General features: G+C 50.3%; 1 protein-coding gene across 6 annotated transcripts in view; it reads right to left on the bottom strand.

The window, feature by feature from the left end:
* RNF4 (ring finger protein 4) overlaps nt 1-12175 on the bottom strand; it is a 33681-nt gene that overhangs the window by 16704 nt on the left and 4802 nt on the right. For all 6 annotated transcript variants that reach the window (XR_016228607.1, XR_016228612.1, XM_002722398.6 and 3 more), the window contains exons 2-3: nt 2037-2178; nt 225-339 (exon numbers count right to left, since the gene is read on the bottom strand). Coding sequence is in view for 4 of the 6 variants with exons in the window: in XM_002722398.6 (XP_002722444.1) it covers nt 225-339; nt 2037-2045 (124 nt within the window). In the remaining 2 variants the exon portion in view is untranslated. The remainder of the gene's footprint in view (nt 1-224; nt 340-2036; nt 2179-12175) is intronic.

Raw genomic sequence — 12175 nt, 5'->3', positions numbered from 1 at the left:
AAATGAAAATCAGCAGAGCCGCCAGCTCCTACTACCAAGGGCTGGCTGAACCAAGCTTCCAGCTCTGAACGGTGGGAGAACCTGGGATCAGCTTACAGAGATCCTGGTTGGGAGCAGCTTCCACAGCTGGCAGCCACAATGCTGGACCCTGGCCAGTTCCCGATGTGAGCTTCCCCACCGCACTACTCAGCCTGTCCACAGGCAGTGTTCCCTGGCGATCTTACCAGTTTCCACAAGCTCTATGGGTTCTGCTTCCAAGGAGATCTCGGGGGTAGAAGCTGCTTCCCGAGTTCGCTTCTGGGCTTGTCTAGAATTTGCTGTCCCACCACGACGCTTTCTCTGAAAGTATCAAGGGGAAACAGTCACATGAGCCCCAGACTGACAAGGCTCGAGAAAGAGAACAAAAAGTCAACAGAGAAATGGCTCAACTCATAAACAACAGCGAGCAAGTCTGAGGTTGGGGTCTTCAAAACTTGAGATTCTAGGGGTGGGTGTTTAGTATACAATACGGGATACAATCAACAGGACTATCCCACACCGACGTACCTGGGTTTTTTGTTTCTTTTTTAAAAAATTTTATTTATTTGAGAGACAGAGTTACAGAGGGAGAGATAAAGAGAGAATCCTCCATCTGCTGATTCATTCCACAAATGGTCACAGTTGCATTTTTTGGGACCAGCACTGTGGCATAGCGGGTAAAGCCACCACTTGTGGTCCCAGCATCCCATATGGGCGCCAGTTTGAGTCCCAGCTGCTCTACTTCCAATGCAGCTCTCTGTTATGGCCTGAGGAAGCAGAAGATGGCCCAAGTGCTTGAGCTCCTGCACCAGAGTGGGAGACCTGGAAGAAGCAGAGGCAGAGAGAGAGAGAGGCCTTCCATCCGCTGGTTCACTCCCCAAATGGCTGCAGTGGCTTGTCTGGCCAATCCAAAGCCAGGAGCCAGGAGCTTCTTCCAGGTCTCCCCGATGGGTGCAGGGGCCCAAGCACTTGGGCCATCTTTCTCTCTGTAACTCTACTTTTCAAATAAATAAATTTGTTTTTTTACAGAGGCTCTCAAAAAAGGCCCAATTGTCCTCACCTGGGTAGAGATGGGACTCCAGAGTAAGGCATTTGTTTTCCTATGATGGCAAGCCCCAGAGAAACAGCCAAGGTCAGAGACCACCTCCCTTCCAAAGGGTGGGCTGAGGGAACAGGCCATCATGGACAGATATCAACAGTGGGCCCTGGAGCACACAGTGCTGACACGGGAGAGGGTAAGGACCCAAAGGCTAAGAGGGGGAGAACAGAAGCTATAGGATCCAACACTCGCTCCAGGCAACACCCGCTCAGCCTCATCCTGCCACCCACTCTTCTCCTCCTGATAGCACTCACAGCACCTCTGGAAAATGGAATGAGAACCTGACTGTTTCACATCTCATCCAACCAATCAGGAATGCAGAAACTCAAACAGCTGTTTTGAATCTAGATGATATGAACACGGTGAAGAGGGGGCTTTGTCAGTAAAATGGGGCTGGGGGACCTCTAGGCAATCTTCTCTAGAGCTCGAGGCTCCATGTGACACATGACAAGTGGGTTACACCAAGCCACAGCTACCTCTGAGGTGTGACAACAGCTCTAACAATAGTTATAAAGAAGTCAACTTCAGTTACCAAAAGTGAGAAAACTCACCACAGCTTATTACCCTTATACATACACTGAACCAAAACAAAAACTGCACAGAGACACATCATAGCAGGGAAAACTGGCTTGTATATAATTTAAAACTAAAAAAAATTAATACTTTCACAACACTGACAACAGCACAGATGGTGTGGGATTCCAAAGCCTGATGCCACTCCTTCCGTCTCTGGGGCACCACCCGTGACATTTGGGATCCAGTCGGAGAAGCAAGCTGGTCTATGCACTACAAGGATGCTTGCACTCTCTCCAAGAAGTAGCCATACTCAGAAGCACTTTACAGAATGTCCTTTAATGTGTACATAGAATAAGGTGGTTGCTTAGCCCAGAAAATAAAGCTCACAAGCCGCAGAACGTACCGTACTCATTGTGCTCAGAAAGGGACTGTGTCTGTGTAGAGGTGTGCCAGGAGGGTGGGTGTTCAACCACTTACGCCACCAGCACACACATCCTCGGGTTTGCAGAAGAATTTGGATCCGGGCAGCCTTCCAGTATCAAGTCCTAAAACACAAAGATATTAACTGGATAAATGTTGCTACCTTATTACTGGTGATAAAATTCAATAATTTACCAGTCCTTTCTGTCACTTGGATGCTTTGCTGAATAATATTTTGTGTAGTTATATCCTTAATCCTGTATTAATCTTTTTTTTTTTTTAAGATTTATTTATTTGAAAGGCAGAGTTACAGAGAGGCAGAGGCAGAGGCAGAGGCAGAGGCAGAGAGAGAGAGAGAGAGAGAGAGAGAGAGAAGGCTCCCATTCACTAGTTCATTCCCCAAATGGCCACAATGGCCGCAGCTGTGCAGATCCAAAGGTCTCTCACACGGGTGCAGAGGCCCAAGCAGAGAGCCGCAGCAGAGGACTGGATAGGAGTAGAGTAGCCGGGTCTTGAACCGGCGCCCATATGGGATGCCAGCACCACAGGACTGCAGGCTACGCCACAATGTAGCCCCCATGTTAATCTTTTTTTTTTTTTTATTTGAAAGTCAGAGTTATACAGAGAGAGGAGAGGCAGAGAGAGGTCAGGCAGAGAGAGGTCTTCCATCCACTAGATCACTCCCCAGATGACCACAATGGCTAGAACTGTGCAGATATAAAACAGCTACGCGGTCTCCCATGCGGGTGTAGGGGCCCAAGGACTCTGCTTTCCCAGGCCATAACAGAGAGCTCGATCAGAAGTGGAACAGCTGGGACTCAACCCAGTGCCCATGTGGGATGCTGGCACTGTAGGTGGTGGCTCTACCCACTACGCCACAGTGCCTACTCCCCTATGTTAATCTTAAAAAGAATTCTTGTCAGGGCCAATGCTATGGCATAGTGTGTTAAACCATGCCAGCATCCCTTATGGCCCTGCTGCTCCACTTCTGATCCAGCTCCCTGTTAATGTGCCTGGGAAAGCAGCAGCAAACGGCAAGTGTTTGGGTTCCTGGACCCACATGAGAGTCTCAGAAGCTCCTGGTTCCTGGCTTTGGTCTGGCCCAGCTCCATCTGTTGTGGTCATCTGGGGAGTGAACCAGCAGATGGAAGATCTGTCTTTCCCTCTCTCTGTAATTCAAATAAATCTCTCTCTCTCTCTATCTCTCAGACACAGCCTAAATCCCTCAGAATCCCTTTTTTTTTTTTTTTTTTTGACAGGCAGAGTGGACAGTGAGAGAGAGAGAGAGACAGAGAGAGAAAGGTCTTCCTTTGCCGTTGGTTCACCCTCCAATGGCCGCCGCTGCAGCCGGCGCACCGCGCTGATCCGATGGCAGGAGCCAGGATCCAGGTGCTTTTCCTGGTCTCCCATGGGGTGCAGGGCCCAAGCACCTGGGCCATCCTCCACTGCACTCCCTGGCCATAGCAGAGAGCTGGCCTGGAAGAGGGGCTACCGGGACAGAATCCGGTGCCCCGACCGGGACTAGAACCCGGTGTGCCGGCACCGCAAGGTGGAGGATTAGCCTATTGAGCCACGGCGCCGGCTTCAGAATCCCTTTAAAAATAATTTTTGTTTGTTTATTTGAAAGGCAGAGTTAAGATAGAAAGCACACAGAGAACTTTCATTTGCTGGGTCATTCCCCAAACGACCACAATCGCGAGTGCGCCAGGCCAAATCCAGGAGCCAGAAACCCCAGCCAGGTCTCCCATATGGGTGGCAGAGACCCAGCTACTTGAGCCCTTCTCAGGGTGTCATTAGCACACAGGAGTTTCTTCTAGGTCTCCCGGGGGGTGCCAGGGACCCAAGCACTCAGGCATCTTCAGCTGCTTTTCCCTAGGCCATTAGAACGGAGCTGGATCAAAAGTGGAGCAGCTGGGACTCAAACCTGTGCCTACACAGGTTGCTGGCATTTGCAGGAAGCAGCTTTACCCCATAATGCCAGCCCTTCAACCTTCTGAAATGGAGCCCTGAAGCCCCGGAACAGCAATAACCACCTCTCTTAGAACTCGAGAAAAACACAGGCCTCCTGTTAGCACGAATCAGAGTACGCTGTTAGCGCCAGCAGTCACACAGCTGACCACACACGCCCCCCAGCCCTGCACAGCTACTTGATCTGTGCCTCAGCGTCTTCACTGTACCTCAGAGCTGCTGGAACAATGACAGGGAATGAAGGCGCCAAGTAGGGCTCCCAGCAACCCCAAGACGACTTCATCAGCCTTTTACTTCAGTAACTGTCTACAGGGCAGAGTCTAGGTTGGACACTTCTCCAGTGGCTAGAAATACCATCGTCCCTCAGTATCTGTGGGGTACTGAATTTAGAAACCCCTACAGATATCAGACCCCATGGGTGCTCAAGTTATGTAAAATACAGTATTTACATATAACCTATGCATATCCTCCCATATATTTATAATATCTAAACACAAATGCCACATAAGTATATGTTATGTTATGCTATGCTGTCTTATTTAGGACAAGAAAAAAAAAGTCTATACATTTTCTTTTTTTTTTTTTAATTAATTTATTTGAAAGAATTAGAGAGAGAGGTCTTCCATCCACTGGTTCACTTCCCAGATGGCCGCAACAGTTGGAGCTGTGCCAATCCGAAGCCAGGAGCTTCTTCCGGGTCTCCCACGCAGGTGCAGGGGCCCAAGGACTTGGGCCATCTTGCACTGCTTTCCCAGGCCATAGCAGAGAGCTGGATCGGAAGTGGAGCAGCCGGACTCGAACTGGCACCCATATGGGATGCTGGCACTGCAGGAGTCATCTACCTGATACGCTACAGCGCCGGTCCCTTCATATATATATATATTTTTTTTTTTTTTGACAGGCAGAGTGGACAGTGAGTGTGGGGAGCAGCCCGGACTGGACTGAGTTACTGGAATTAAGACTTATTCTATGCATCTGCTCTCCCACAATATGGCGCTGGGAGAGAAGTAAACAGCTTCCACACAGCTGCCTCCAGTTCAGCTAATAAACTGTAGGACTTGCTCCTGATTGGAGGAGAGCAGCGTACTCGGCGTGTGGGCAGCCGAGTTAGGATTGGCGGAGGAGGACTATAAAGGAGGAGAGAGACGGCATGCACCAGGAACATCTATGGGGAACATCTAAGGGGAACATCTATCTGAAGGAACACCTGTGCAGCCCCCGAGAAAGCCGGCCGGCGGTGTGCCGCTCCCCTGCGGAAGTGGGGAATGTGGCCAGGGGGAACTGCCCTTCCACGGAGGTGGAAGGGATAGTAGCCAACCCGGGAAGAACCAGCAGCAAACCCGGGGAGGGCCGAGCAGACGAAAGAACAGCGCAGGGTCCTGTGTTGCTCCTCCACGAAGAGGGGGAGCGACAGTGAGAGAGAGAGACAGAGAGAAAGGTCTTCCTTTGCCGTTGGTTCACCCTCCAATGGCCGCTGCGGCCGGCGCACCGCGCTGATCCAATGGCAGGAGCCAGGTGCCTCTCCTGGTCTCCCATGGGGTGCAGGGCCCAAGCACCTGGGCCATCCTCCACTGCACTCCCTGGCCACAGCAGAGAGCTGGCCTGGAAGAGGAGCAACCGGGACAGAATCCGGCGCCCCAACCGGGACTAGAACCCGGTGTGCCAGCGCCGCTAGGTGGAGGATTAGCCTAGTGAGCCGCGGCGCTGGCCCCCTTCATATATTTTTAATTCACTGTTAACTAAATCCATCACCACAGAACCCATGAATAGAGTGTGGAGACTGTACAGTAGAAAAATAAACACTCGCGCAACATAAAGATTTATTTGAAAAGCAGTTAGAGAAAGAAACCTTCGATCTGCTGGTTTTCTCCCCAAATGGCTGCAACGGCAGGAGCCAGGAGCTTCTTCCACGTCTCCCATGTGGGTGCAGGGGCCCCAGCACTTGAGCCATCTTCCACTGCTTTCCCAGGCCACAGCAGAGAGCTGGATCAGAAGTGGAGCAGCCGGGACTAGAACTGCAGCCCAAATGGGTTGCAGATGCCCAAACAAGGACAAACAGCAAAACCAAGCAAAACAAACCAGGACCCCAGTCACCTAGAGGTTTGAGCTGTTGCCTGCAGCTCTGGCATCCCCTATGAGCTCCAGTTCTAGTCCCGGCTGCTCCACTTCCCATCCAGCTCTCTGCTATGGCCTGGGAAAGCAGTGGAAGATGGCCCAAGTGGTTAGGCCTTTGCACCCACGTGGGAGTCATGGAGGAAGCTCCTGGCTCCTGTTCACTCCAGCTCCAGCCGTTGCGGGCCATCATTTGGGGAGTGAATCAGAGGATGAAAGATCTCTTTATCACTCTCTGTAACTCTGCCTTTTAAATAAAAATAAAAGTACTTGGGATTAAGTCTCACCTCTGCTTCTGATCCAGCTTACTTCTGATGCATCTGGGAGGAAGCAGATACTACTACCCATGTGGGAAGACCTGGTTGGAGTTCCTGGCTCCTGACTTCAGCAGAGTCCAGCCCTGGTTGCTTTGGGCATTTGAGGAGTGAACCAGCAGATGGAAGTACTCTCTCTCTCTCTCTCTGTTCCTGTCACTTTTTCAAATAAACAGTTTAAAAAAAAAAAATGTTTAAAAATAAAAAAAAATCACCAAGTTCCAAATGATCCGATAACATTGCAGGTAAAGATTACAACCACTGCCTACATAATGCACAAAGTATTCACATCATACAGCCAGCCTGTCCTCCCCAGTTCATCCTTCACCTTTCTGATTTCATCTGCAGTTCCACACATGTGCCCCCTCCCACTACGCAAGAAACCACAGCGCTCAGACAAAAACGGGATCAGGGGCATGAGCAGCAGCAGCACTGACTTGGACCCAGGCTCTCCTACTGCAGTTCCACAGCACAGAAAACCAACAGACCACTTCTGCATGGACTCCAGCGGTGCCTCCTGGGGTAAACCAATTCTGACACATTCTACGTGGAGACAGCAGCCAATCCTAGAGGTCGAGGACTGTTTCAGTTCAGATGCCAGTCCCAAGTTCCAGGCTCTTTTACTGTGCTCCTGGCCGAGACTGTAAACAGGGATTCCCACGCCTCCTCCTCAAGCCTGATTAACTTGCTACAGCATCACCAAGGGCGCGGGGAAATCCAGACATTTCTCAGATAACTAATGGATATTACGAAGGACACAGCGATGCATCAAGCCAAGCAGTGAGAAGTAGTGCAGTGCCTCCACACCCTGTCCGGGTGCCAACCTCCAAGCTGTGCTATCAGGAGTTCCCCAAACCCTGTCCTGTGACACAGGCTTGCCTGACCTCACTGGCCACTTCTTCAGTCCTTCTCCCCTTCCCAGAAGTTGGAGGGAGAAGGGGAAAATGTCCCAACCCTCTCATCCTGTCTTGGTTTCTAATAGTTTGTGAGGTTTTTTTTAGATTTTATTTGAAAAACAGAGTTACAGAGAGAGGTCTTCCATCTATTGGTTCACTCCCCAAATGGCCCCAACAGCAGGCACTGGACCAGGCTGAAACCAGGAGCCAGGAGCGTCTTCTGGGACTCACACGTGGGCACAGGGGCCCAGGGACTTGGACGATCCTCTGCTCCTTTCTTGGGCACATTAGCAGGATCAGAAGTGGAACAGGCAGGGGCTTTAACCTGCTGTGCCACAGTGCCAGCCCCCATCTTAGTTTCTACAGGCACCAGGCTCCAGCTACTTAGGACTGCCAGCCATCAGTCCACTAATTAGTACTCTGAAGACCTCAAGTATTTTAGGAGTTGTATGAAGGGAACAACACTCGGAAACTCGGTCAATGACACACGCACACAAGAACCTAATGAAAATGGCAACTCACTTCAACACGTCAAGTTACTGAGAAATACCCATCACCGGTACTCGTCACGGAAAGGGCCTATGGAGCTCCACCGCAGAAGTGAGTCTTACAGCTTCCGACTACTGGGAAGGAAGGTGAATGCCGCACACCGGATATGCGTGTGCAGGGCACACACAGGAAATCCACAGGGGTGCCAGGTGTCTGACATGTGCATGGTCCATGTGGCTGGGTACGAGTTTCCGTGTTCACCAAGTATCTCTCACTGGGCACCGCAAACGCACATCTCCCATTATGTTTCAACTTTTCCGTAACATATTCATCCCAATGGAACAAAATCAACCTTCCAAAAGAAACTGAGCCCCCGCACAGTCGGGGCTTTGATGTAGGTACTGGATACTACTCTGAAACTTTCTTTTTTTTTTTTTTTTTTTTGACAGGCAGAGTGGACAGTGAGAGAGAGACAGACAGAGAGAAAGGTCTTCCTTTGCCGTTGGTTCACCCTCCAATGGCCGCCGCGGCCGGCGCACCGCGCTGATCCGATGGCAGGAGCCAGGAGCCAGGTGCTTCTCCTGGTCTCCCATGGGGTGCAGGGCCCAAGCACCTGGGCCATCCTCCACTGCACTCCCGGGCCACAGCAGAGAGCTGGCCTGGAAGAGGGGCAACCGGGACAGAATCCGGCGCCCCAACAGGGACTAGAACCCGGTGTGCTAGCGCCGCTAGGCGGAGGATTGGCCTATTGAGCCGTGGCACCGGACTGAAACTTTCTTTATCTCTTTGCTTAAAGTTTCTTTGGCCTTCTGGGTTACTAAAATTAACTCATTAAATTAAGAGTAATACAACCAGCCCTACAGGGTCCATCCATCACTAAACCCATGAGGTCACTCATCACCCCTGAAGATAAATCCTGGCAGGGCTGTTACTAGGAACCATCACCCCTGACCAAGCAAGTACCACCTGCCACCCAAATTCCCACAAGAACACAATACTGCTGATCCATCAAAGGAGAGCCAGGTACTGCAGCCCAACCAGGCACTCGCACAGGAACCGGCCCAGGTTCAATGGATCAGATTCTTCTACTCCCTGATCCAGTGTGGGAAGGGACAGCTGCTCAGCTCCTGGCTCTGGGCTTTGCAGCACCTTTGCCCCACCATCTCTGTGTGACTCTCCTGCTGCACGCTGGGTAGACCCAAGTGTGGGGGTTCTGGGTTAGAGCAGAACCAACCACACTGTCCGCGAGGCACCGCGGCTGTCTGTCTCCCCCTCGCGGTTCCTTCCTGTTGTGGTGCCATAATGTGCTAAGGAAAGGAGTCCTGCTGCTCCCACCCCGTGGGAAATTTCTGCGCATCCTTCAAGACCTAGCTCAAAGGTTTCTCCCATTCCTCTCATTCCATTTAGTCCTCATTTAATTCTGTTGTACTTCCTTAACACAATAAACACAACTCTGGATCAAGTACTTATCACAAACTACTCTCCCTCTAGCACAGCAGTTGGCACAAACACGTGAATAAAGACTTTTTATTTATTTTTTAAAAAATTTATTTAGTTATTTGAAAGCCAGAATTACAGAGAGACAGAGACAGGCAGAGAAAGATAGCTTCCATCTGCTGGTTCACTCCCCAGATGGCTGCAATGGCTGGAGCTGTGCCGATCTAAAGCCAGGAGCCAGGAGCCTCTCCCTATGGCCCCCACGCAGGAGCAGGGGCCCAAGCACCAGGCCATCTTCCACTGCTTTCCCAGGCCATAGCAGAGAGCTGGATCGGAAGTGGAGCAGCCGGGACTCCAACTGGTGTCCACATGGGATGCCAGCACTGCGGGTGTGGCTTTACCTGCGCTAAGCCACAGCGCTGGCGCCATGACTGAAGGCTTCTTCCCCACTGAAATTACCAAGTATCTGAGAAGCTTGAAAGGGATGAATGCTTTTGAGAATTAAAAAAAAGAATTTCAGAGATGGGGGAAATGAGCCTCACACTACCAGTACAAAAATACAGCCACCTTCAGGAAATGAAGGGAGACTTCAAAACACACGATCACGAGGGGACAAGTCAGACTATCTGTCCCAGGCATGTCCAACCTGCAGGAGGCCAGAGCACACTGAGAGCCATCAAGAAAGTGCTGAGAAGAAAAGCCGACTTCAGGGGCTGGCGTAGTGGGTTAAGCTGTGGGGATCCCACATCGGAGTGCAGGTTTGAGTCCTAGCTACTCCGCTTCTGGCCCGGCTTCCTGCTAATGCTCCTGGAAAGGGAGTGGATAATGGCCCAAATGGAGTTCCCGGCTCCTGGCTTCAGCCTGGTCTACTCCCGGCTGTTGTGAGCATTTGGGGAGTGAAACAGCAGAAAGATCTGCCTCTTTGTCACTATGTCTTTCAAATAAATAAATCTTAAAAAAAAAAAGCAGCAAACGTTCAGTTACAAAGAACGCTTTAATTAGCAAGCAACAGAATTTAGTAATAATTTGGCTAAAGTTAAGAGGTGAGGTGTAGGGACTGGTGTGGCACAGTAGGTTTAGCCACCACCTGTGACACTGGCATCCCATCCTGGAGTGCTAGTTTAAGTCCCAGCTGCTCTGCTTCCAATACAGCTCCCTGCTCACGTACCTGGGAAAGCGGCAGCAGATGGCCCAACTATTTGAGGCTCCTGGCTTTGGCTTGGCTTGGCCTAGCCACAACCATACCCATTGAGGCCATCTGGGAATTGAACCAGTGGATGGAAGATCTTTCTTCCTTTCTGTCTCTCCCTCTAACAGTCTACCTTTCAAACAAAATAAACATTTATTAAAAAAAAGAAGAAGAGGTAGCAGACAGGGGAATCACCCCACTGGCAGGGAAGAGAAACTCAGGAACAGCAATGACATTTTCTAGAAATACAACACTGTCACTAAGAATAAAGCTTCTTGAAAATGTTTATAATCAGATCTCTCTTAAAAGAAACATGATCCTCTGCCTGCAGCGCCGGTACACTGGGTTCTAGTCCCAGTCGGGACACCGGATTCTGTCCCGGTTGTCCCTCTTCCAGGCCAGCTCTCTGCTGTGGCCAGGGAGTGCAGTGGAGGATGGCCCAAGTGCTTGGGCCCTGTACCCCATGGGAGACCAGGAGAAGCACCTGGCTTCTGCCATCCGATCAGTGCGGTGCACCGGCCACAGCGCACCGGCCACGGCAGCCATTGGAGGGTGAACCAACAGCAAAGGAAGACTCTCTCTCTCTCTCACTGTCCACTCTGCCTGTCAAAAGAAAAAAAGAAACATGAAAATAAAGATAACTTCATCATTTAACCTCACTTTTTTTATTTTTATTACCTGAAGTATACTAGAAACACCAGCCACGCCTTTTCCTACCACAGAAAAAAGATGACACAGCAAAGCCCAACACAAGCTAGGGTTAAGATGCTAGCTCTGCTGACACTATGCGACCCTGATCTCCCAGTGCCTCAGGACAAGTGACGTGAGGGTTTAACACAAGTACTGCGGGTGATTCTGTAAGAGACAGTAAGAAACAGGGCCTCAAGACCCAAAAGTAACCATCATATTCCTAACATCAACATTACTATTATGATTCCAAAATAAAAAGATGTCATTTAGCAGATATTCTTTCATTTTAAATTTATGCATGTAAAATAAACCTACACACCAGACTCATTTCCTCAGCCTGCAAGACATTCTGCAGCTAATATACCTTAATAAGAGAACCAGCAAACCATGTGGCTTAAAAAAGAATACTCCAGGTGGGGGCCGGCGCTGTGGCACAGCGGGTTAAAGCCCAGCCTGAAGCGCTGGCATCCCATCTGGGCGCCAGTTCTAGTCCCGGCTGCTCCTCTTCCGATCCAGCTCTCTGCTGTGTCCTGGGAAAGCAGAAGAAGATGGCCCAAGTGCTTGGGCCCCTGCACCTGTGTGGGAGACCCAGAAGCTCCTGGCTTCAGATGGGCGCAGCTCTGGCCGTTGCAGCCACCTGGGGAGTGAACCAGCGGATGAAGACCACTCTCTCTGTCTCTACGTCTCTCTAACTCTGTCAAATAATTAAAGTAAATAAAAAAAAAAAAATACTCCAGGAAAGCTTTGTGGTCACAGTCTCTTCTGAAGTCTGAAGGCATGCTAATGCTACTGCTCATCTAGAAGCCTCCAGGCCTTTGCTACCCTTCGTGATGCAGTACCAGTGAACTTGCCATCCTTATTGTGGCCCCAAAATTACTTCCAAGTAAAATCACGGAGGCCTACAGCATCATCCTAACTCAAACCTCACATTCTCACCTCAGAATGTCTTGGCTCTGGAATTCTGAGTCTTGCTAAGGAACAAGATATTTAAGAAATGTAATGCAGGGGACAGCATTGTGATGTAGCA

Source organism: Oryctolagus cuniculus, chromosome 2 (assembly GCF_051225735.1).
Source record: "Oryctolagus cuniculus isolate XC-2025 breed Fujian yellow rabbit chromosome 2, ASM5122573v1, whole genome shotgun sequence".
Classification (NCBI taxonomy): Eukaryota; Metazoa; Chordata; class Mammalia; order Lagomorpha; family Leporidae; genus Oryctolagus; species Oryctolagus cuniculus.
The sequence above is the reverse complement of the archived record's forward strand: the minus strand, read 5'-3'. Positions and strand labels throughout refer to the sequence as shown.